Here is a 26002-nt window from a genome sequence, read left to right on the forward strand (position 1 = left end):
TGGCAAAGTTATATCTTAGAAGTGCCTTCAAAATTATTACACAATTAAAATTCAGCTTTCTGTTGGTTTTTATAATTTTCTGGTCTGTGTTGTTCAGAACATGTGTTAAGAAAGGACTGTCCTAAATTTTTTTTTTCTTTTCTGGTATATTTGGTCATGATCTGTCCAAACTGCTCCAAGATGTGGCTTTAAAAGTGATGAGCTGCAGAACAAAGATTTTCTGCATATATCTCACATAATATCTTTTAGACTCATATGTTTTGCTGTACTTTTCAAAAACTGACAGTAAAATTTCTTTAAAAAAGCTCAGTCCATTTCGGAAAGAAGATGAAATGATGAAATGGTGATTTAGTGGGAAATTACCGACAGAATGATATATAGTGCATATATAGTGCTGTAAGAAATGCAAATGTTGAATACATGGTAAGTGTTCAGGAGAATTTTTTTTTCTTCAATGTAAAAAACTTGCCTTTTCAATTACTGTTTTTAGGATGTCTAAACAATACTTTTAACATGTTTGTCATGTCAGAGAGCTCCAGGGGATAATCTGTACTGACATAATTTGATTTAAAATCAACAGTTTGTGGAAATCTTGATTGTAGGCTTGAATTGTGCATACCTTGGAGGTGATCTGGAGAAAGAGGGTAGGAGATTGTGGGTGCTAAAAAGCAGGAGCAGAGGAATTTTCCAGCTGCCTTTGCATTTTACGAAGTTTCTTTCTCATACAGCTAGCTGAGAAAAACAGCTGCTGAAGCACTTTGTGAAGTTCTTCTTTCTCATGCTTTAGCTGAGAAACAGTGAAAGATGATTTTGTAAACTAATTCTGTATTTTGCACCAGGGTTTGTTTTCCAGCCTTGTTTTGGTACTCTGGAAAAAATATTTTGAATGGGTGTTAGAGAACGTCAGCCAATCCCTCTAGGGGGTGGCTGGTCAAGCGACCAATCATATCATGCTCTCTCCCGTACAAAGATACATAACCTAGCGTGTAAATAATAATTCCTTTTCTCCTTGGATTTGGATTATGTTGTTTCTCGCTGGTTCTCAGTAAAACAGCAATGGGAGAAATGTACTGTTTATTTTGTTGGTGAATAATTTCAGCAGCAAATGAGGTTTAGATCAGATATTATGGTGAAAATACATAAACCTGACACTTCTGCTTTCTTTTAAAATACTTTGCTACGGAACAGATTTTTTTCCTTTCATTCAGTTTTTTATGAAAACATCTGCATTAGAGCATAACATCATCTCAGAAACATTATATTTTCTGTTAATTGAAAAACATTTTCTATAGCAGGTATAGGGTTTTGGCAGTGTGAGAATGCTTTAAATCGCCTTGGTCCCAGAAATAGCTTAACTGACTTATGTGTGTGTGGAAAATCACACTGTGAAAGGCCAGCGTCCACAAAGGAGACAGAGGAGTCTTGCAAGAATCAACTTTATTCGAATAAAAAGAGAGTGTCCACTAGGCCATAACCCTGTGAGATCTCTCTTGAGGTTTTGGAGGATGCAACCTCCTTTAATCCTCAACTCCTGGCTGCATGTTGCCCTCCTCCTTTCCTCATTGGCTGAGGGACTAGGAAGGCAAAGCCTTCCCAAATCGCCTACCAGATATTCCTCCTTGAACATGTATCCTCCCCACATCGTGCATTGTATGACCGTTAAAATGAGCTTTCAGCCCACCTTGGGCAGAGAAGTTAATATTCATAAGTCTATTAAGCCTGCACACTTTTCCTCTAAAGTTCAGAAATTCACTATGCTGGACTATGCAACAAATGTGCTCAGCTTGGTGTTTGTAAAGACCCCCACACGCACTCTTCCAGGGCCCGATTGGTCCTTTCCGATCAACTCATTTGTGAAGACATTAACACCCATTTCTTCTGTCATGTGGAACTAACACCTTGCCATGTTAAGGCAGTGGGGCAAAATAAGTTTTAGAGCTCTGTGGTACTTGGTTGTCCAGCTTCTGCAGCTTGAATTAATTTTCATTGTACAGCATATGATGCATGTATATACAGTTTAATGACAGTGAAAAGCATTAACTTCAGTTTTTGGAGATTGTAAATTAATTTGGACAAAATGGCTTAGTCTACTTTGTTGATAGAAAGCTAGTTGTATCTTTCCATAGTATTTAAAGTTACTGAACACCATTTTTTTAGTGTTCATTAGTATGCATGTACTGAACTGAACTATATATAGGTAATCTCCTTGTGCATTAAAAATAGTATTAAAAAAGAAAATAATAATATTTTTCTGTTCCTAAAAGTATAATGTAATATGTTGCTGCATGTTGCAACATGGGAAGTTTTTTTCTGAAAACATTTTTGTTTCTCCATCCACTTGGACATTTATCTTAAAGCACTTCAATATCTCCATAGATTCCTGGTTTTTAAGATGCATCATGGTAAATTCAAAGCATTTTGATGAAGTAATAAAGAAGTGGAATTAAAGAAAAACCTCAACAATATGCAAATCCTTGAACCTTTTGGCTGTATCCCAAAGAATGTCAGAATAGCTATTAGAAAGGCCTAAATGAAATGTTAGTAACTTAATTTGGGTAAGTATTATGGATTTCAAAGCAACAGAACATTTTTTCCTGTCTTCTGCCATATAGACTAGATGCGTTCTAGGATGAAAAGTCTTTGCTCATCCACTGAAGTTGTAATTGGTCTTCTGTTGAAATTCAGAAAACTAGTCAGAATATCATGAGGCATATTTATTGTCATTATTTACTACTGCTATCTGGGAAGAAGGAGGCAGCAGATCAGAACTGTTCTAGCTTGATAAGTTTGGTTTTTCAAGCACTAACTTTTTCAAATGGTAGTTCTTCCTGCTAGTAAGATTTTGTACATGTGTGTGAATTTATGTGTGCACTAGCTGTGTTCTTATTGATAGTCTGGTGGGGTCAGAACTGGTGTATTTGCTCCCAGAGGTTTCCCTTTGTTCTCCATGCATACCAGTCTTAACATCTGTAATTCTGTGTGGAGACTGGTTGTGGAGTGAGCTGTGGTTTTGCGAGGGTTGCCTTCTTAAAGAAGTGTTTGCCACTATCTCCTACCAGATGCCTGTTTAGGATTTTGGGTATTATAAGTCTGGCCTGTTGGCTGGAATAGGATTGGAAGTTCCCTGTAGCATATATTCTGTTTCATGTTGTTTTTTAACAGAATCCCTGAATTTAGATGATTGGAAGAAAATAAGTTGAATGTGGATGTGTTTTTCCTTCCTCTTAGAAGGAAAAGATTATAGATTTCATTTGTCCTTCTGATTAATTTTCTCTGTGTTTATTGAAACTATAGGTTCAGTGAGGTTGGTTTTAACAAAGGCCAGCACTGAACATTAATTTTCAATTTTGAGCTTTGCAGAAGGAAAATAAATTACTAAGGAGCTAAAGCGGACTTTAAAATATGTGCCCAGACAATAATCTGTGTGCTTTGTTCAAGAAACACTGACAACTATAACTATTTTTAAAATGTCTCTATTCATACCTTTGCAGTGATTAGTTGTGAAAGATGTGGTAATAAAAGGATAAAGCAGACCAACTATTTCTTGGAAAAAGAAAAAGCCACTGCTAGAAAAAGACTCCTGTAGAATTTGTTGTCACTACTCCCCACTTCAATTCAGCTTGTTATACTTAGTGTATGTTAAATAGTTGACTGTCTTAAAATGGTAAGCTGTAGAAAATTCAAGGTGTTTGATCAAGAGGTCAGATATATTTTATTGCACTTAGAGTTGATATTTGAAAAGTAAAGCAGAGTGGAAAACAAGTTGTGTTGTGACAGTGAACAATTTCTGTTGTGAATAACAAGGAAATTCAGACAAGTTTAGAGAACATGACTCATCGTAGACACACCAGAAGAATGAAGTAGCAAAAAGCATCTTTCAATGTTTTGATTATTTTGTTTCTATTACTTTTCTGTTCTTAGGATTTTTTTCCACAAAGAGATGGAAAAGATACAAATAAAATAAGAGTAAATACTTTGATATGGACCAACAGTGCCTGGCAATGCAGTAATAAATATTTATTGTTAGCCTTAACAAACATCCTAGTTGTTTGACCTTCTTTGCATTTACAAGCATACACTAGCTCTCATTTCAAGTATGAAAAATCTATTACTGCGAAAAATGTTGGCTTGTCATCCCACTGAGAAAGATCAGTAAAAGCAGAGAGAAGCACTTTGACCTAGCTTTGATTGGCTTGGAATACACTAGTTGATGGTGGCTTTAATATTACAGAAATATTACAGAATCTATTTCTCTCATCATGTAACCATTGCTCTCATCATGTACCATTCATTTTTGTGAATATACTTTTGTTAGACTATTCAGAATAATAATACTCCAAGAAAAAATATTGTTACTTTGACATTTGCATGAATGTCAGTTGCATGAAAGAGTCTCCATTTTATTTTTCTTCCTTCAGGAACCAGTTTCCAGGTGTTTCCTTTTCTTCTAGCAGGCTAAAAATTAGGCAGCATAGGTTGGATGCTGGACAGCTGTTCTTCAGTTTTTCTTTGTAGTATGTTTTAAATAAATCGGTATTCTGTTTTTGGGGTTTTTTTCAAGCCTGTAAAAAGTGGAAAGAGTACCATTTTCAAAACAAATATGTTATGCAAGTTTCTTAAAAATATTCTAATTTCATAATTGATAAAATTGAAAAGATACTAATTTCATAATTGTCATTCTTTGTAACTCTTGTTTTTTCTTCTGGAAGATGAAATGTGAATGGTGAGGTACTGGGGTTGTGTTCCTGGCTGTTGCAGCAGGGTTTGTGGATATATTTCCTTTCTGCCACAGGAAAGTTATAGTTTATCATTTGTGAAGCCCAATTTTGAGTGAAAAGTCCTCCATCAGGCATGTCTCACTGTTAAAATGTTGTATATAGTATTGATACGATACTGGCAAAGTGTGTAGTTTTTGCAAGTTAATTTTTCTTCTGCTCATATTTTAAACTTGGTATTCATATTTTTTGCTGTTCTTCTGCTCATGTTTTAATCTTAACATTCATATTTTTTTCTGTTCTGAAAACAACATTACTTGTTTTTTTGCAACTCAGGAAGTATGTCTTTCCCATTAGGTAAAAGAGGTAACTGATTAGGTAGGATTCTTTTTCCTTTTTTTGGCTATTAAGTAAACTTGGAGTAAGGTTCTCCTCTGAAAACTACACCTGGACCAATTTTGATACATAATACTGCAAATGGCAAAATTTAATGAGTTTTACATTATATAGAGGTCATGCACTATAATTTATGTAGTGTCAGTTTGTCTTTCCATGACATGATAGCTATCTTCATTACCTTCTAAGTCTTGTGATTCTTATGAGCGTTTAATTTGGGAGGAGTACTGCAAAATCTTCTACTCACTATACTTGAATGGCTGCCATTCAACGAAACATTTCTTTCGACAAAAAGGGGACAAATGCCAACAACAGGATATAAGAGTATCAGAGGGGAATAGTTGTACAGTTGTCTCTTCTGTGGTTGTGTGTTATATCATTGAAGGAAGTGTGAAACAGGACTGGAGGAAGGAAAGGCATTTTCCCAGGAAGATTGTTTTGAAGGTGATTTTTATTTATTTTATTTTTAATCAGAGAACTTGGAGGTAAGATGGTTTAGGTGATTACACTTGCTGAAAGCAGGTGAGATGGTCATTGTCAATACAGATTTTTAATTTGTTTTTTTTTTTCTTTAGTAGTAAAAGTGGATAAACAGGACTGGGGATTGAATAAATAATTATGCAGTGCAAGGTCACTTTTTGGGGAATAACAGGCTTTCTGTTTTTACAAGAAATTAATGTTACCTGTTGGAAAGACCTGTGGCAAATGCCATGTGTGCTAGTTTATCATAATGTATTAATGATCTTTTGGTATTGTGTAAGTGTGAACAAGGCGATACAATTTGTCTAAACAAAAAGGTAAACGGCAGGAGTTTGTCACATGGTTGGCAATGGAAAAGAGAGGGACTGCTCATGAAGTACTGATACTCAGGATAGAAGATTGTTTGGCATAAGACTTCATGTCCTGTATTCTAACTCAGTATGTCTTAGATATTTAGTGCAATTTGCCAAAGTCTCTTTGAGATGTTGTCCAATATGTTGAAGTACTCTTTCAGACAATGTCAGGGTTGTGAGAGGAAGAAAAAATGTTTTTTGAAAGATCGTCTGAGGGAGTGCTTGAAATAATTAAGGTTAGTAGGGGAAAATAAAGTTGTGCATCTAAGGGATCAAATTACTTTAAAAAGGGTATAAAGTTCTTGCCTTTAAAGAGATAGAAAGAGGGGAGTGGAAAATACTGAAATAGTAAGTTTTTTAAAATAAGTATTATGTAGTTTCAATTTATGTATGTCATGTTTGAGTTTCAATTTTGTGTAAGTTCTGCAATCTCATTTTGTTACACAGCAAAGGAAAAATAATCACAAAGGCTATTAAGCATTGTGGAGTAAGCTTTATTACATGTGGAACATAATCACTAGAGGAATTACAGATCAGTCAGTAAAATGAAATGCTTAAAAGGTATTATTAGAGCTTTTCAGTAAAAAGTTTTGTATAGTAAAATGGTAAACTCTTTGTATCTCTATAACTATACTAGAGCTAGTTGTAAAATGAAAGCTGTGAAATTTTTGTTTGTTGTTATCTGTATGTCATGAAAGAGCCAAATTGTTTCTAAAATGTACAGTCACAAACTGATTATAAAATTCCCAAGGGGACTCTGATGGGACTATCATAACTTAGCAATGGAATGGTGAGTCACTGCAGGAGAAATTCATGTAATAATCTTTTCCAGTATTTATAGGACCAGGAGGATAAAATGTAGTTTAATTTTATTTGATTAAAAACTAGTAGGCAAGAGAGAAAGAGGAAGAAAAAAATGAAGCATCTTTTATTTCAGGCATGAAAGATGGATGGAATATATAAGAAGCATATTATGAAGCAGGATACTATAGTGATTAATTTCAAATCTGATCAATGCTCCAAAATGGTCGTGTTAATATCATAACCATTCTATTTGATAACTTAAGGTGATAGGTGTTTTTTTTTAAGTTCTGGATACAAAGAGTGGCTTCTGAGCGGAACAGCTAGATTATGAGAAATTGAATGTGGATTGAATCCAAGCTGTATCCTCTTGTATCTAGTGCTCTCTGGTTAAAGATGATGTCTACTGTTGCTTAAAGGTTTGGCTGGTTTTTGTTGGTTCTTTCAGAAAGGGCAGTGGAATTCAGTGGGCATGTGTTCATTCACAGTTAAGTGCTTGCATGGATTCTTAACTAAAGCTTTTCAACGCTGTCAGAATATTGAGGGTTTGTCACTATGTCATGGTACAATGACTCCTTCTCTTCTCTACTTTGCATTGCTAGTATTTTCAAGATCTTCTGTATGGTTCATTAATATTCAGCATGTATAAAGGGCTTATCAAGCTTAAAGTTTATCAAATTTAAAATGAATGAAAGCAGAAGCAGATGTCTGTGAGGAAAGGTGAGACTGTTAAACAAAATGTAAGTATTCTTGAATGAGCTATAAGATCTTCAAAAATTCATCTGGAAAAAAACCCTCAGTATTACATACTGCTTAAAAAATCAAAATTGTCTGGAGATTTGGCCAAAAAGGTACCTAATTTATCTTTTCATATTCTGCTGTTCAAACGTGATGGAACAAAGGACTTTCTCTGTGGTATAGAAGTGTTGGTGAAAGAAGGATCAAATCTGTTCAATACTTTCTTAGAGATGACCAAAGAAGAGTTAGATGTTTAGAAGACAGACATGCAAGAAATAAACCAGTAGTTAAACATATTAGTGGGAAAAGACTATTTCCTGGAAATTAATGTTACTAGTGAGTTTAAGTGGAATAAAATTATTATTCCAAAGTATTTTATTTTAAAGATCGAAGTAGCTCTTCTGACACTTCCTATACCTTCTGTGACTCTTTCTGCCAACACTGTAGGTCTGTTTTAGGAAAGACAATATTGATGTTTTCGAAAATTTTCTTCCTAGTTTTCTAGCTATGATAAAGAGTAAGAGCATTTGTTTGTTTTTTTAAACAAAACAACCAAACCTAACCATGAAGACGTGACTCATGCTGATTAAACTTTTTTTTTCCAAGAGGAATTATGATGTAATTTAGATTGGTTTTGATTCTAATGTGTTGCTGCAGAATAAGTGCAATCCTAAATGACACTTGGGACTGTTGTGACTAAGTTTTTTGAGTGCATTTCTGAGTGGGTTAATCCTATACAAAAAAATAAAAAGGTGATTTCAATTTTCTGTTGTTCCTCCACATATTTCTGAAGGGATTTTTCTAAATGGATTTCCCTACAGAATTAGAATATAAAAGTTGGAGGTCTCTTTATTGCTTATGTACATTACTTCTGGTAAGGATTAAATGGAAATAACTTGAGTGGAAATCAAAGCATATCAGATATACCTTGGAAATTTTAAGAGTAATTTAAGAGAATTTGTATATTTTCTAGAACTCATGTTCATTTTTGCAATTTTCTAAGCTAAATGCAGAGTTAACAATTACATTTTTATATTAATAATTTTCATTGAAGAGAGATAATTAAAAAGTCGCTAATTAGTTTAATATCCCTTTCAACAGCCAGTACTGGATTTTTACGGGTGTAGTAGAAGTAACAATATAGTGCAAAGAAAGCCCAAACTGATTGGAACCTTTGTCATAAGAGAGCTTCTCTGAATCTTAGTGGTATGTGAGAACTTATAGAGAAAATGCTTGGAATTTTTAGCATATGCAAGTATGTTCAAACTCTAGCTAAATTCTTATGTTCAGTTGTATTAAAGAAACAACCACATTTTTTAACTGTTTCAGGTTTGTGTTTATAAATTGGATTCAATGAGTATACTTTTGTTTTTGTTATGGCAGAAGATAAATCAGAATGCTTAAATAGGTTGTGGGAGCATTTATATAGTATAGATGGTATGTCCTCTGTAACATAGTTTTGTCTTATAGGTATTGCTTACAAAAAAATCTGGGTCAGTGCTTTATTTCTTCATATGAGTGATGCAATTTAATATTGGGTGATCACCTAACTAAGTTTTGTTTCCTTCATTAGCTTTGTAAAATATTGTAGGAAGTTTTTGCTTCTAGAGCATAAGCTTAGGAAACATGATAGTATAGCACAAAGAAATTGTGTTGAATAATGCAGCCTAAAGATCCTAAAAGATCAAAATTTGCTCTTACTTTTAGCCTCAGTAGAGTTACATTATTAGTCTCATAAGTATTATCATAATATTATTATTACTGTTATGGGATTTCCATATGTAAGTCTTTATGTTTTCTAAAATATGTTTCTGGAAAAATGTTTGGCTCTTCATTACCTTTGAATTTCTGTTCTTATCCAAAGGAATTTGTGGTTGAATCTTAGTTCTTTCAAGAATTAAACTGGAAAATTTCACTTAAAATGTGCTTACCCTTTGGGTGTATAATTTGTGAGAATAAGTTTAGGTCATATTAATTTCTATTTAATATGATTGTAGCTGATAAGTAGTCTTGAAAACCTGTTTCACATAAAAATAATTTGAGAAGTGGGAAACCCCCCCCCTGCAGATATTAATATTGAAGTATCTGGAGAATTTGTTTTTCTGGTTTAGCTTGAGTTTCCCCAGTCAACAGAGGTCAGTTCAATCAACTGAGAGAAAAGTCTTATGGGAATACCAAGGTGGGAGAGTAAGTCACATTTCTAGTTTGGTTTAGATACATTGTCATAAAAGCAATAAAAATCCTTTTCTTTCTGTGCTCCTGTATGCTTTCACTAGACTATAGAATTATAGATACTTACTTAGTAATTTGTAAAGAAAATATTTCCTGAGTGGAATTGCAGTCATACAACCACTGCATTGCTAAGTGACGAGCCAATTATTTCTGTCAACAAAAATAGTTCCTGACTTTTAATCAGTCAAGTACCAGTGTTGCTAGGCCAAAGGAAGAAGGGGCATACGGCAGCTTCTAGAAACACTACTGCTCTTTTGTAGGTGAGAGAAGACTTAAAACAGCATTAAGTTCTACTAATTTTCTCCCCTTAGACTTACATAGCCCATCGTGTCTTGGTTCAAGGTGGCTGACTATGTCCCAAGTCGCTGTTTCTTTGGAAGGTCTCAGGAGCAAAGCCTCCTGGTCAGCCTGTTGGTCAGATGGACACTGACTATAGAAACTTCTCTAGAATGAATCTACAGAAACTGCAGAGCTGTCAGGAGAGCAGTGTTCACCTTTCCAGAGTCTTATCTCAGCTGCCTTTCTTCTTCTTCTTCCTTTCTTTCTCGAGCTGGGACCAGTTGGAACCTGCTCACCAGTTCCCTAGACTCCCATCTTTGCAGGCAAACTGCTCCAGACATTCTCTTCCATGCTGTGGCTGGGAGTTAGCAGCCTTTTCCATTCACTTTATCTCAATATGAAGTTTGATGTCACAATCACCCTTCCCAGGTATGAGAGAGAAAGCTTTTTTTTTGTTTTGGTATTGTTTGGTTGGGTGTTTTTATTTGTTTGTTTGTGGGTGTTTGTTTTTTGTTTGGGTTTTTTTTTTGTTGGTTTTTTTTTTTTTGGCAAAAGATTATTCTGACACAATTGCAATTCTGCACAAAATACAAAAATATTTCCAAAAAGGCAATGGTATATTTTCCGCTAGTATATTAGGGAGATTATCAAAATAAGTTTTAAATCAACCATCAGTTTATCACTGCTCTAAGATAAAAGGTGTTTGTGTTTTCAACAGTGCTTCCTTGATATGACATTTGGAGCCGGAGGCCACACAGCAGCTCTTTTAGAGAAAGCCAGCGACATCACGGTGTATGCACTGGACAGGGATCCCACAGCTTACAAAATAGCTCAGCAGCTTTCAGAATCCTACCCGTAAGTTGTCTTCTCCTGTCTTATATATGGTTAAGATTGATACTTCAGTATTTTATACATAATGTAATATCTTTTTATTGATTTTATTTGCATATTGTAGAATAGCATTCTATGCTGCATGTACCCTGTAAATAAGAGATCCAATTCGATTTGTTTATGAGTATTTGCATGCAGCTTCTTCTTAGGTTTGGAGTTAAATGTGTATTTTGTAGTTTTAATTTTAAGCATGCATCAAGTAGCTAATTTTATATTTAAAAATAGATTTTGAAAGATTCATGTGTTCTGCTTGCCTTGAGATGATTCTGATTGCAAAGTAGTACAAAAACTTATCTTTGTGGTAAATATTTCACAAAAATGATGGAATAATATGTTTTAAAATAATTAGGTCATTTAAATATGGATTATGAATATTTTAATTAAAAAAACCCCAAAATAATTGTAATTCAGTATTAGGTTTGCTAAGTACTTTGCCACTGGCTTCAGAAACTACTGAACAATTTAATAAGTTACGATTTCTGTGTATAGCTTATGCTTCGATTTTCCTTTTAAATAAGAGTGCTGAATTTGCTAAATGAACAAATGCTAAATGCAAATTTTTTACATCTTTTTTTAGTTATGCATAGTTCTTTTTCCTTTACTTAACTCAAGAAAGAACTCAATCAGAACATCAATGCATTCATGCAAAAGTGTGCAATATAAAGAGCTGAATATGAGCTTTTCAGAAAGTCAAATTTTCAGATCTGACCAAGAAGTGAAAATATGTAGATACAAAATTAAATAATAGGAAGTAATCAAGACTTAATAAATTCATGTATGGTAATAAAGAGAGAATACTCACTGTCAGGTTGAAAACATTGTTTATTTCAAAAGAGCTTTAGCATGAAGAAAAGCAAATATTTGCAGTAAGAAGAAATCTGGAAGAGGCAGATAAAAACACCTGGTTGTTCAGTCATGTTTTCCCACATAAAAAGAAGTTCTAAGGCAGCAGTAATCTTTAAGCAATGCAGAAGGTGTTCCTCAACTTTTCTAAGATAAAAGGCTAAACGGTGCATTCCTTTTCTTCACATGTGTTTGACAGAGGCCCAGTGGGAGAAATGCAAGCATGTGTCAAGACAGCATAGCTCAGTTTCTAATCATCCTTTTCTGTAAGACCACTTACATGTATTTCTCTAAATTTTCAGCTCTTTTTGGGCTGAAGTGACATGCAATATATACTTACAAATTTGTGGAATTCCTCTCTCTCTCCAGAGAATGCTCTTTTTGACAGAGTGCTGTGGAGAATTTTGTCAAGGAAAGTCCATTTTCTTTTAAACTAAGCCTGCAAACATGTTCTGCCAAATGTCATGGGAGTTGTAAAGTCTTCTGTTCTTTGTGTCAAAGAAAGAACCCAGTCTTTTAGAAACATTCACACAACGTAAGGCAACAATGACCAGTCCTCTGACTCAATATAAGTCTATCTGTAAAGTATCCTATGCAAACCTGGATGTGAAAAGTTTATTTTCCAGATAGACTAAGAGATTTTACAAGTGCTAGATGCTCTTCTGCCAATGATTGGCATCAGTAATTTTCTGCTTGCTTAGGTTTGTGAAAAGATGAACTTTGTATAGCAGTTGATGTAACTTATTATGGTTTAATAGACAAAGGAGGCCTCAGTTCTTATTTTTGATGGTAGTGTCTACCTTTACAGATGCAAGTTATCCTTAGAATGAAGTGGATTCTTGAATAAAATAGTGGTGTTGGTGAAAAATCTTAATCATTGAAAGATGACTGTATGTCACCTGGATATGTATTGTAGGATACAGAGCTGTATTCTTATTTGCTCTGGTGTTTCCCCTCATTTTCTGTCTTTCCTATTAGAAAGAACAAGTGGGTCCTTTTCCAGAAGGTAAATATATCTTTTCTCATAACAGTTTGTGTTGAAAATTATTGCAAAAGAATGTTCTATATGTGCTAATTATTAATCTTCTTTCCCTGGGAAGTCAGTTGCATAAACCATTGTCAAGTTAAAAGGAGAAAGGAGGCATAAGAATGTAATATATAGATAAGTAAAGCTAATGTTTGCTTACAAATCAGTTGAGTATAAAGGATTTACTTACAAGATATGGAGCTTTTATGGATTTTTTTAAGTATTCATTAAAAGATGGTTGGTCTAACATTATGGGATTTTGTTGTCTATTTCGTGCACTGTGTTAGAAATAAACCTTGTATCAGTTCAATTCAAATCTGTGTGGGCATCAAAAGCTCAGGGAATTCATCCAGTTGACATCTGTATCTGGTCAGGTCTATTCTCACATTAAATAGTTGCCTGGCTCACCAGGGAGCCACAGAAATAGTTGTGCTATCTGAAAAATGGCAATGGCAGCATGCAGTTGCAGTCTAAGAGAAATGTAGGGCTACCCCTTCTGTAAGATGCACAGCCTTAGATGTACATCACTGAATAACTGCAACACAGAAGTATAAATATCCTCCACTTTTTCCTGTTCTAGACTTTTTTTCACCTCTTCTGTTTAACATTGATGTTTTGGGAGAGGTTATTTGACTTGCTGAAGTGGTTCATTTGCTTTGGAGGCGACAGCACAAAGTTGGGGAAGAGGCTGTTGTGTGACCATAACCAGTAAAAGTTGATTCCCACTGTCTGAAACTGTGAATGCAATGGGCAAACTGAAAGTCATACAAACTGAATTTTCTGTTGCCCTTTGTTTCCTACTTTCCTACTATTCCTAACCAGAATACTGCGTGTGTGAGTTGGTGATGTTAATACCAACTGCATGATGGATCTTGAATCTTGCAGTAGTATTTGCAGTAGTCCATCTTACAATAAAAAATTAAAATTCTAAATATACAGTGTTAATTGTTATTGCTTATTCTGGTTAGATCACATTAATAATCTTAGTAAAATTATATAGTTCTGACTGTTATTCACTATGTGGCTTTGTTTGTTGATGTAATCTTTTTGGATTTCAGTAAAGTTTTTTATGCCTCTCACCATATTCTTCTGGACAAAATGCCCATTCCACAGCTGGATAAACTCATCATGTGATGGGTGAGCAACTGGCTCACAGGTTGGGCACAAGGAGCTATACTGAATGGGGTGACATCAGGCTGGTGAATGGTCAATAGAGGGGTTCCACAGGGTGTGGATACAAATATGCTGCCAGCAGGAATTCTTTCCAGTGCCGTGAGATATTTTTCTCTCTCACGGAAGATATTAGTAGAGTTCTATAAACTATGAACACCTGCGACCTTGCAGAGCTTTGTTTATAGTACAGTTGGAAAATATTTTGACAATGGATGTTTTAGGATTTTAGCGAATCACCACAAGGGGTGGCTGATCCTTTGACCAAATAGGATATGAAGAAAAAAGTCTATAAAAGAGTTGTAAAATAATTAAATAATTAAATCTTGCTGCACAATTCCTGCCTGCTGGATGTCTCTCCTTCTCCCTACCACTGCGGGATATTGCGACAACAGGGCTCCCTCCATCTTTGGCCCTGTGATCTTCAGCGTCTTGGTAAAGGGCTTGGGTGCAGGACTTGACAGGATACTAAGTGAGTTTGCAGATGATGCAAAATTGGGAGGAGCTGCTGATTCCCTGGAATGCAGAGTGGCCCTGCAGAGAAACCTGGACAAATGAGAGGGCTGAGCAATCACCAATCATACGAAGTTTAACAAGGGTAATGTGAGGGACTAAAATGTGATTGGTGAATGACTCAAAACAATCGGCCATTTGTGGAGGCACTGCTGCTTTCCTGACGATGTGCATGGTAACAGCCCAGGTGCAGAGGGCATGAGCACCACAGGATGACCATGACAAACCCACCTTTGTTTATTAAGAATCTGAGCCAGATAAGGGAAGAGGGCAATAAGAACCAGATCGTGCAAGGCTGAATAGTGCTTTTTATCATGGCAATGTTCTCCCTTACACAACTGGCTCAGTTGTAAAACTTCCCCCCAAGGGAGATAGTGAGACATGTAGGCCTGAAGGCATTCATCCTTTCTGAGGGTGTGTTACTGGCTCAGCTACACCGACCTTAGAGACAACCCCGTATCTTAGAAGGCGTCATAAACCATCAAAGACCCCTGAAGTGCCCCCAGACTCATTTCTGGGGCCTTCCACCAGAGGACTCCATGTGATCCACAGTGTTGCAACACAGTGTAAAATTTCCCCCCCAGGGGATGTACCTGGGCATTCCCACCTAGCCTGAGCATATATTAACCCATTGGACTTTGTGTTTTGCGGGCTTTCCCCCACCCCCAACAGGTTGAGACAGCAACCATCACTTCGACTAATGGACATCAAAATTGCAACAATCAAATCTTGTTGCTGGATCCATGAGTGGTAATATTTTTCCACTGTTATCCTTTCTTTCTCTCTCTTTCTTTCCCTTACACATTTTCTTAAGTGTTATTTTTATGCTCTTATATTACTGTAGGTAATGATAACCAAAACGGCTACATACCTCCTTTTGACTGCAGCCAAATTCTTATAAAATACACTTTCTCTATATATATATGCATATATAGATATTTAGATATATCTATACAGATATATATATAAAAACACTGGTCATTTAATGTCATTTCACTCTAATCCACCCCAAGGGATCACAGAATCACAGAATTAACTAGATTGGAAAAGACCTTTGAGATCATCAAGTCCAACCTGTGACCCAAAATCATCTTATTAACTCAACCATGACACTGAGTGGCCACCTCAGTCTTTTTTTAAACACCTCCAGGGACAGTGACTCCGCCAGCTCCCTGGGCAGCCCATTCCAGTGCCCAGTCACTCTTTCAGTGAATAATTTTTTTCCTAATGTGCAGCATAAGCTTCCCTTGGCACAGCCTAAGACTTTGTCCTCTCATTCTGTCAATGGTTGCCTGGGAGAAAAGACTGACCCCCACCTGACTACAACCTCCTTTCAGGTAGTTGTAGAGAGTGATAAGGCCACCCCTGAGCCTCCTTTTCTCCAGGTTAAACATCTGCAGCTCCCTCAGCCACTTTTCACAGGGCTTGTTGTCCAGACCCTTCACCAGCCTTGTTGCCCTTTTCTAGATATGTTTGAGCATCTCAATATCCTTCCTAAGTTGGGGGGCCCAGAACTGGACACAGTACGCAAGGTACAGCCTAACCAGTGCCAAGTACAGGGGAAGAATGACTTCCCTGCTCCTGCTGGCCACACTATTCCTGATACAGGCTGGGATGCCATTGGCCTTTTTGGCCACCAGGGCACACTGCTGGCTCATGTTCAGTGAGCTGTCGACCAGCACCCGCAGGTCCCTTCCTGTCTGGTCACTGTCCAGCCACTCTGTCCCCAGCCTGTAGCACTGCCAGTTGTTCTATCCAATCTATCCAGTCGTTCCAGGTCTCTTTGCAGAGCCCTTCTACCCTCCAATGGATCGGCACTCATTCCCAGGTTGGTGTCATCTGCAAATTTACTGATGGTGGACTCAATTCCATCACCCAGATCATCAATAAAGATATTAAACAGAACCGTCCCCAACACTGATCCCTGGGGGACACCACTGGTGTCTGGCTGCCGCCAGCTGGATGTGGCACCATTCACCACCACTCTCTGGGCCTGGCCATCCAGCCAGTTCTGACTGCAGTAACAAGTGCACCTGTCCAAGCTGTGGGCTGCCAGCTTTTCCAGGAGTTTACTGTAGGAAACAGTGTCAAAGGCTTTGCTGAAGTCCAGGTAGACAACATCCACAGCCTTTCCCACATTCACCAGGCGGGTCACCTGGTCATAAAAGGAGATCAGGCTGGTCAGGCAGGACCTGCCCTTCCTACAGCCTTGCTGTCTGGGTCTGATCCCTTGGCTGTCCTGCAGGTGCCGTGTGATGGCACTCAAGATGATCTGTTCCATTATCTTGTCACGCACTGAGGTCAGGCTGACAGGCCTATAGTTTCCCAGATCCTCCTTCTGGCCTTTCTTGTGGATGGGTGTCACAGTGGCCAACCTCCAGTCATCTGGGACCTCCCCAGTGAGCCAGGACTGATGGTAAATGATGAGAGTGGCTTCACAAGCTCATCTGCCAGCTCCTTCATCACCCTGGGATGGATCCTCTCTGGTCCCATAGATTTGTGAGCATCTATTAAGAATAACCTGAATTACCCTCACCTTCAGGGTTGAGTTGTAACATTATGTTGATGGATTCTGCACCTGGGACAGGGCAACCCTGGAATTATGTACAGAGTGGGGAACGAGAGGCTGGAGAGCAGCACTGCAGAAAGGGACCTAGGGGTCCTGCTGAATGGCAAGTTGAAGACCTGTTGAAGATGGCAAGCTGAAGACCTGTGTATCCCCATGATAAAGAAATCAAGCAAAGGGGGCAAGAGAGCTGCATGAATGAGCAGGGAGTAGTAAAATCTCAAACGAAAGAGAGAAATGTATGGGATGTGGAAAAGGGATAGGCCACATAGGAGGACTATAGGAGCATCATTAGGGTATGCATAGATGAGACAAGGAAGGCCGAGGCCCACGTAGAATTGAATCTGGCTAGGGATACCAAGGACAACAAAAAGTTCTTTTACAAATACATCAGCGGCAAAAGGGAAATTAAGGAAAATGTGAGGCCACTGCTGAATCAGATGAGTGTAACAAGACCTAGAAAAGGCAGAAGTACTGAATGTCTTTTGTGCCTTAGTTTTTACTGCTGAGAATGTCCCTCAGGAGTCCCAAACCTCAGAGGTAAGAGAGGAAGGCCAGAGAAAGGAAAACTTCCCTTGGTCATAGAGGGTTGGGTTAGAGACCAGTTAGACAAACTTAATGCCTATAAATCCATGGGCCCCGATGGGATGCACCCATGGGTGCTGAGGGAGCTGGCAGATGTTGTTGCTTTCCCACTCTCCGTCATCTTTGAACGTGGAGAATGGGAGACATGCCTGATGACTGCAGGAATGGCAATGTTATTCCCAGATTCCAAAAGGGCAAAAGGGAGAATTTGAGAAAATACCGTCCAGTCAGCCTCACATCCATCTCTGGAAAGGTGATCAGATCATTCTTGAGGCCATCACAAAGCATGCAGAAGAAAAGAAGTTCATCAGGATTAGTAAGCATGGATTCACCAAGGGGAAATCATGCTTGACCTATCTGATAGCCTTTTATGATGGCACGACAGGATGCGTCAGTAGGGGGAGAGAAATGATGTTGTCTGCCTCGACTTCAGCAAGGCTTTTGACACTCTCCCATGACATCCTCATAGATAAGCTCAGGAAATACAGGTTAGAGGAATGTACAGTGAGGCAGATCAAGAATTGGCTGAAGGGCAGAGCTCAGAGGGTTGTGATCAGTGGAGCAGAATCCAGTTGGAGACCTGTACTCAGGGGCATTCCCCAGGGATCAATACTGGGTCCGGTCAGCCTGTTTATCAACGGCCTGGATGAAGGGATGGAACACACGCTAAGCAAGTTTGCTGACAATACAAAACCGGGGGGTGTGGCTGCTACACCCAAAGGCTGTGCTCCCATTCAGGGGGACCTTGGTAGGCTGCAGAGTTGGACAGAGAGAAGCCTAATGAGGTTCAACAAGGGCAAGTGTAGGGTCCTGCACCTGGGGAGGAATTAATCCAAGCACCAGGACAGGTTGGGGGCTGACCTGCTGGAGAGCAGCTCCACTGAGAAGGACCTGTGAGTTTTGGTGGATGATAGGTTGACCATGAGCCAGCAGTGCATCCTTGCTGTCAGGAGGGCCAGTGGTATTCTGGGGTGCATTGGGAAGAGTGTGTCCAGCAGGTCGAGGGAGGTGATCCACCTCCCTCTACTGAGCCCTAGTGAGGCCACATCTGGAGTGTTGTGTTCAATTCTGGTCTCCCCAGTTCAAGGAAGACAAGGAGCTGCTGGAGAGGGTCCAGTGGGTCCATCCATCCGGCCACAAAGATGGTGAGGGGTTCTGGAGCATCTCTTATGAGAAAAGACTGTGGGAGCTGGGCCTGTTAAGTCTAGGGAAGACTGAGATGATCTCATCAATGCATATAAATATGCAGATGGGACGAGGGTGGTGCCAGATTTTTCAGTGATGCCCAGTGACCAGACAAGGAGCAGTGGCCATATATTAAAACACAAAGTTCCACGTCAACATGAGGAAGAGCTTCTTTACGTAAAGGCTGGCAGAGCACTGCAACAGGCTGCCCAGGGAAGTCATGGAGTCTCCCTCTGGAGATATTCAAAACATGGAGGAGTTCCTGTGACATCTGCTTCAGGTGACCCTGTCTTGGCAGGGCAGTTGGACTGGATGATCTGCAGAGGTCCCTCCAACCCTAACAATTCTGTGATTCTGTGAAATATGCCCAAAGATATTGTGGCAAGAGGAGATAAATATGGCTAAATTAAGGGATTTTTCTAGATTCAGAACTTATAAATGAAATCCTCCATGTATTTAACTAAAAGACAGCTGGAGTAATAAGTCACTGGAGGAGAAAAGTGAGGAAAAACACATTTGATGTTTGTATTTTAAATGTGTCTCTGTTTTTTGATAGTGATTTTGTCAGAACTTAAATCTGAAGAGGGTAGAGTTCCAGCTGCAGATCTCACATTTATTTAGTGTCTCTGTTTATTATTTTTATTTTTAAAAATATGTAGTGCTGCTTTAATAAGGAGAAAATGGGTCAGGGTCTGTTAGATATTCAGTGTGTGGGTGGGAATCCTTTGACGTGCTTTCTGGGGAAGCCGCTAACTTGGGAATTGCTGCTGAGAATCCAGGAGAACAAGATAAAATTCAGTCAGTAGCAATATATATTACAAGTAAACCCTTTCACACCCACTGAAAGGAAGAGGCTAGAGAGATGGCTGAAATCTGGCAATTAACCAATATAATGGAAAATTTTTAAGTATGAGAAACTCATGCAAAGCCAATGCAGAGGAAAAAATACGTGCTTTGTAATTCTCTGAGCAGAAAAGAAATTGTGCCCCAGAAGTATGGATAAATAGTATAGAATTCCTCATACAATTTAAATACCATTTTAATATAGTTTTAAAATGATTTTGAGGTGTGAGGGTGCTTATGGAATTTGCTTTCAAAGTTACACAAAGTTTGCAGAAAAAATGTGGTAGATCAGCTGTGTATGCTCTGGGGAAAATAGATCTTTTTTCCCAGTCCTAGGGAAAACAGAGGGTTTTTTTTCAATTTTGATATGCTTTTTTAATGTGCTTATGAATTGTAGCTGAGTATTATATATTGGTGCTTTTTCTTGCTATATTATTATTTTTACTTAACTTTTAACTGTAGTGCATAAGAAATACAATTAATATGCAATCAAGGCATATTCATTATAATGGTGCCTTGACTACATATAAGTATACTTAATTAGTTACCTATAGGGTTATTTCTTTCTAAAGAATTCTCCATGTATGTCAACATCTGGCTGTCTCTCAAATGCAGGCAACAAAGATAAGTGAGTTACCTTAAATATGAAGTGGAAAAATTCAATTGAGAGTAGTAAAAACACCCTCAAATGCCATTAATATTAAAATACTACTTTTCTGATGTTTATTTTGCTTCCCGAAAGATTTGAGTAGGAAACCCAAATGTATTTATGTATCAAAACATAAGGAATAAAAATTCTTTCTTTTGTTGTTGAAGTTGCAGCTGTGCAGGTTTCAGAATGACTGGAAAACTTTGCTTGCTTTCATACATACAGTCTGATCCTTCAATACACTGAGTCGCTGGTTTAAATTTGGTTCAAATTCAAAATTGCCCTGACACAGAAAACACATACATGACGACTGGTCTTTACATTGTTGCATATCTTGTCTAGTGCTTTCTTAAAACCTTGTCAACTTTCAAGTGAAAGGCTATGCATGTCGTTTACCTGGACTTTAGTAAGGCCTTTGACACTGTTTCCCACAGAATTCTCCTGGAGAAACTCACTACTCATGGCTTCCAAATGTGTACTCTTGTCTGGGTAAAAACTGGATGGATGGCCAGGCGCAGAGAGTGGTGGTGACTGGAGTTAGATTAGCAGGTTATGGGTGGTGTTCCCCAGAGCTCAGTATTTGGGCCTTTTAATATCTTTGTAGATGATCTGGACAAAGGGATTGAGGGCACTCTCAGTCAATTTGCAGACAACACCAAGTTGGGTGGGAGTGTTGATCTGCTGGAGGGTAGGAATAATCTACAGAGGGATTTGGACAGAGTGGATTGCTGGGCCAAGCCTAGTTATATGAAAATAAACAAAATGAATTATTTGGGTCACAACCACTCGCTGCAGCACTACAGGCTAGGGGCAGAGTGGAAAGCTTCCTTGCAGAAGAGGACCTGGGGGTGCTGGTCAAGAGCAGCTGAACATAAGCCAGTGTGTGCCCAGATGGCTAAGTGGGCCAGTGGTATCCTGGCCCCTATCAGAAATAGTGTGGCCAGCAGCACCAGGAAAGTGATTGCCCCCCTGTACTCAGCACTGATGAAGCTGCACCTCAAGTCAGTTTTGGGCCCCTCATTGCAAGAAAGACATTGAGGTGATGAATCATGTCCAGAGAAGGGAATGGAGCTGGGGAAGGATCTAGAGAGAAAGTCCTATGAGGAGTTGACTGAGGGAGGACCTTCTTGCTTTCTACAACTACCTGAAAGGAGGTTGTAGACAGGTGAGGGTCAGTCTCTTTTCCCAGGTGATAACCATAGGACAAGAGGAAACAGCCTCAAGTTGCACCAGGAAAGGTTTAGATTGGATATTAGTAAAAATGTTGTCATGGAAAGAGCTGTCAAGCACTGAAATGGGTTGCCCAAGAAAGTGGTGGACTCATCGTGCCTGGAGGAATTTAAAGGCTACGTAGATGTTGCACTTAGCGACATGGTTTAGTGGTGGACTTGGCAGTGCTGAGCTAATCATTGGACTCTGTCTTAGAGGTTTTTTCCAATCTAATTGATTTTGTGATTTGAGTATCAGGCTTCTCTTACATAGCATAATTACAGAAATTTCCCTACAGCATTATATTGTTTGAAACTGTAATTAAATAATTTGTATGTGCCCTTCTTAATTTTCTTTTCATTGCAGATGCAATGGATTTTGATTCATTGTGTGGGCTGCAAAATCTTTACCTGTAGACTGTGGTCTAGTAAGTTCAAGTTCAGAAAGTGTTTCTACCACTTTGTGTTGGGATGACTATGGACCATTTCCAATACTAGTTGAGTTTACATTTCTTATACGGGTTACATAATAGATAAGTCCTCATTTGCACTTATAAGAACTTAAAGGGTACAGCTGCCTGTCTCAAACACTGTCAAAGCTACAGAAGGAACTTGCCATAAGAAAAGCCACCACAGCAGGAACTTGAGATAAGCACAGAAGGGAGGAATTTGTGATGGGAAGGCGCATTCCAGGCCTGGTGGAGGTGAGATCTCGTTAGTACATCCTGGTTAACACATCCAGACAAAACTGGGAAAGGAATCAACTTCTCATTACACATATGACCAGTCAACCAAGATCACCCCAAGCTATGGGACAGATGGCATCTGTGACCACCGAAGCACCCCCAAACTCATTTCTGTGGGGTTCCATCAGAGGACTGTACATGATCCACACTGTTAAAACTACCCCCCAGGGGAGGTGCCTGGGCATTCCCACCTGAACATGTATTAACCTGTTGAACTCTTTGTTTCATGGGCTTCCCCCATCATGACAGATCAAGACAGCGACTATCTCTTCAGCCAACAGATATCTGAATTGCAACAATCAAGTCTTGTAGCATGGTGGTGATATCTTTCTTCTCCCCTATCTACCTTTTTCCTTCCTTCCTTCCTTCCTTCCTTCCTTCCTTCCTTCCTTCCTTCCTTCCTTCCTTCCTTCCTTCCTTCCTTCCTTCCGAATTCCTTCCGAATTCCTTCCTTCCTTCCGAATTCCTTCCTTCCTTCCGAATTCCTTCCTTCCTTCCTTCCTTCCTTCCTTCCTTCCTTCCTTCCTTCCTTCCTTCCTTCCTTCCGAATTCCTTCCTTCCGAATTCCTTCCTTCCTTCCGAATTCCTTCCGAATTCCTTCCTTCCTTCCTTCCGAATTCCTTCCTTCCTTCCTTCCTTCCTTCCTTCCTTCCTTCCTTCCTTCCTTCCTTCCTTCCTTCCTTCCTTCCTTCCTTCCGAATTCCTTCCCTCCTTCCTTCCTTCCTTCCTTCCTTCCTTCCTTCCTTCCTTCCTTCCTTCCTTCCTTCCTTCCTTCCTTCCTTCCTTCCTTCCTTCCTTCCGAATTCCTTCCTTCCGAATTCCTTCCGAATTCCTTCCTTCCTTCCGAATTCCTTCCCTCCTTCCTTCCTTCCGAATTCCTTCCGAATTCCTTCCCTCCTTCCCTCCTTCCCTCCTTCCCTCCTTCCCTCCTTCCCTCCTTCCTTCCCTTAAATTACAGCTTTATACTTTTATATGGTTTTATTACTATAGATAATAATGACCAAAATGGCTACATATCTCCTTTCCATTGCAACCAAATTGTTCTAAAATAAACCCTGAGCATATATATATACATACATACATACATATATATAAACACCAGCCATCCAGTGTCATTTCCCTCTCATCCAGCCCAGGGAATCTTTTCTTTTAACATGGACCTTAATTACCCCATCTCAATGGTGGGTTGTAACAGCGCTGTTTACACCTAGAAGTAGTAAGACGCTGTGCCGGAATACTGCCTTTATATACACGACAGTGTTAGTTTCAAGGCATGTGTTTATGCTGACATTCCCAGTAAAGCTTTTCTTTAGCTGTAGATACATATGAACAATGATTAAATACTAATCAGTTCTTCAAGATTCATTGTATTTACAAGATTCTATCAATCTTTTTGATGGCATATATATTTTATTTTGACAAAATTATCTGATAGTTATATTATTAAAATTATTTTGAATTTCATGTCATAAAACTGTTTTTTTTTTTTCATACATAACATCTCATAGGCCAGTGCTAGATTTAATACAATTTACACTCAAATGAGTCAGGACATCCCTTTTACAAGTTACTGATTTAGGAAAACAAAGTGATATAATTTTGATCTTAGTGCTCTTGAATAAGCTGCTTAATCATATTATTTTAGTAGGAAAATCTTAGAAGAGATATGTTTTACATTAAGTGAGGTTTAGAGTTTTATGCATAACTGATGTTTATCAGTTCTGAATTTAGTTTTGGTTTAGGCAGTTTCTCTTCCAATACATCCTGATTCCCGCCAGGATGGTTAAATTTTGCCGTAGCCAGGAGGGGCATGGCCAGGACCACCCCACATCACGTGCAGAGGCTGGGGGGAAAGGGGTCTCCTCCAGTTGTGCTGGGTGTGGATGGGTGGTTGGGATGACGTCGAGTTCCACGTGGTGAGAACTTGTGTGTGAATCATTCACCTCTCTTGTACACTCTGTTAGTAATATTGCTGCCATTACCGTTCGTTTTCTTATTTCATTTGCTGTTTCCAGTAAATTGTTCTTTCCTCAACCTATGATCTTTATCTTTTGTGCCTCCAGTTCTGCTTTCCATCCCACTGCTGTGGGAGGGGGTGGCAGAAGGGGGAGTAAGCAAGCAAGCAGTGCATGGTTTAGCACTAAACTGGGGAGTACCATTCCCAAAGTGTGACACAGTATCAAAACCATTCCTATAGGAAGAGATCTTAGGATGTTGTCTAGTCCAGCCTCATGCCTCAGACATATCAGGCAGTCAGTATGATCCATCTGCTCAAATATCTGAATCATCTTAGACATCTTTAGACATCCTTAGACAATGGAAGTATAGGTTAAGTAGCTTAATTCCTTTCTGGCCTGAGAAGCTACACCTTTTAGACCAAGATGTTGATCAAGAAACAAAGAAACACTCAGCAGAATGTTGGTTTTCTTCCATCACAGTTTCTCATTGGTCTTTCTCTAGGAATACTCTAAAATGCTAACTCTTTTTACAGAATGAGAGGACCATCAGTTAACTTGATAGAGAGGGGTAAGAAGCTTCTGAAATAGTTTCAAACAAATGCAAACCCCTCTATGTGTTGGTTAAGGAGATGGAGATAATTGTGGGTGATTTGAATTCCTTTTTAATACAAATGTCCAGATCCTTAATGTATTTTTAAGGACCTGGTAGCTCAACTTCATGAAATGCAATGTCAAATGTTATTTTACATGTTCATTATATTCTTGTTCTTTTTTTAATTAATCTATATCAGTGTGGTATAAAAGTGCTCAGAATATCTTTAAAGTTTACTACTATAGCTTTTAAACTAAGAGTATTTCTGAGAACAGTTCTTTAAAGCTTCATTTGGGTTGTAGATTTTTTTCTAAAAGGAAAAAATATTTTCAGTCTCCACCAAGTAAATAATTATCATGCTGAATTAATCTTTGAACTCTTTTGAACCGTAAAGGAGACACCAGCTTTTTCTTTCAGCCAGTTTCCTTCTTCTTGGTTTTGATGAAAAAGTTTCTTATTGGTATTTAGATGACTTAACGACTTTTATATTGCTTTTGTAACCATCTTATTATTAAAATACATGTAAAAGATTGTAGAACTTAAATTCTAATTATTAACATTTTATAATGTATGTTTCAAAAATATTTAGAAATATCTTTTATAAACAGTTAAAGCATTTTTTTTGCAGCTGAACAATTGAGTTCAGTTGAGATATATTTTCATTACAGTAACAAGCCAGTTTGATTTTTATAAAAATAATCATTGTTTCATGAGGGAAACTGATACAGTACTGCTTTCATATTTTCTAAAATATAGTTTTTCATAATAATCTGATGAGAAGGAGGAGGGGAAGATAATAATTTCTAATCAGAAGGGTTTTGTACCTGGTAGCTGGTTGTATACAGATCTTTTTGTCTTAATGAGAAGATAGTATTTTCATATTCCTTAGCAAGTTTGTACCAGGCTTTGTATTTAGCTTATTTTTGTTAACATTTGCAATAGGAGGCATTAAGACACTCTGCCCAAATCAAGAGGACATAAACTGTATTAAAATACTCCTTCTTGTATCAAACAATACAGACGAAAATTTATTTCATCAGTAGATAGATGATAATTTTTGAGGATAGAAGATACCAGCATTTTCCTGTGAAGATGGAAATTATGTAGATATATAGACAAAAAGATGCTTGTGACTTACTAAGAGAAGGTAAAGACTTGTTGGTATTTAAGATAAGTATATAATTTACTAAGTAGCTAAAAAAAACAAAATCTGATAGTCTCTGATTCATGAT

At 38.2% G+C, this 26002-nt stretch overlaps 1 protein-coding gene across 1 annotated transcript in view; it reads left to right on the plus strand.

Annotated features, from left to right (window-relative positions):
• Positions 1-26002, plus strand: part of METTL15 (methyltransferase 15, mitochondrial 12S rRNA N4-cytidine) — a 90787-nt gene that overhangs the window by 28595 nt on the left and 36190 nt on the right. Inside the window, exon 2 of the mRNA XM_069016499.1 lies at positions 10713-10849. Coding sequence (XP_068872600.1) covers positions 10713-10849 — 137 coding nt within the window. The remainder of the gene's footprint in view (positions 1-10712; positions 10850-26002) is intronic.

The sequence above is a fragment of the Aphelocoma coerulescens genome, chromosome 5 (genome assembly GCF_041296385.1).
Source record: "Aphelocoma coerulescens isolate FSJ_1873_10779 chromosome 5, UR_Acoe_1.0, whole genome shotgun sequence".
Lineage (NCBI taxonomy): Eukaryota > Metazoa > Chordata > Aves > Passeriformes > Corvidae > Aphelocoma > Aphelocoma coerulescens.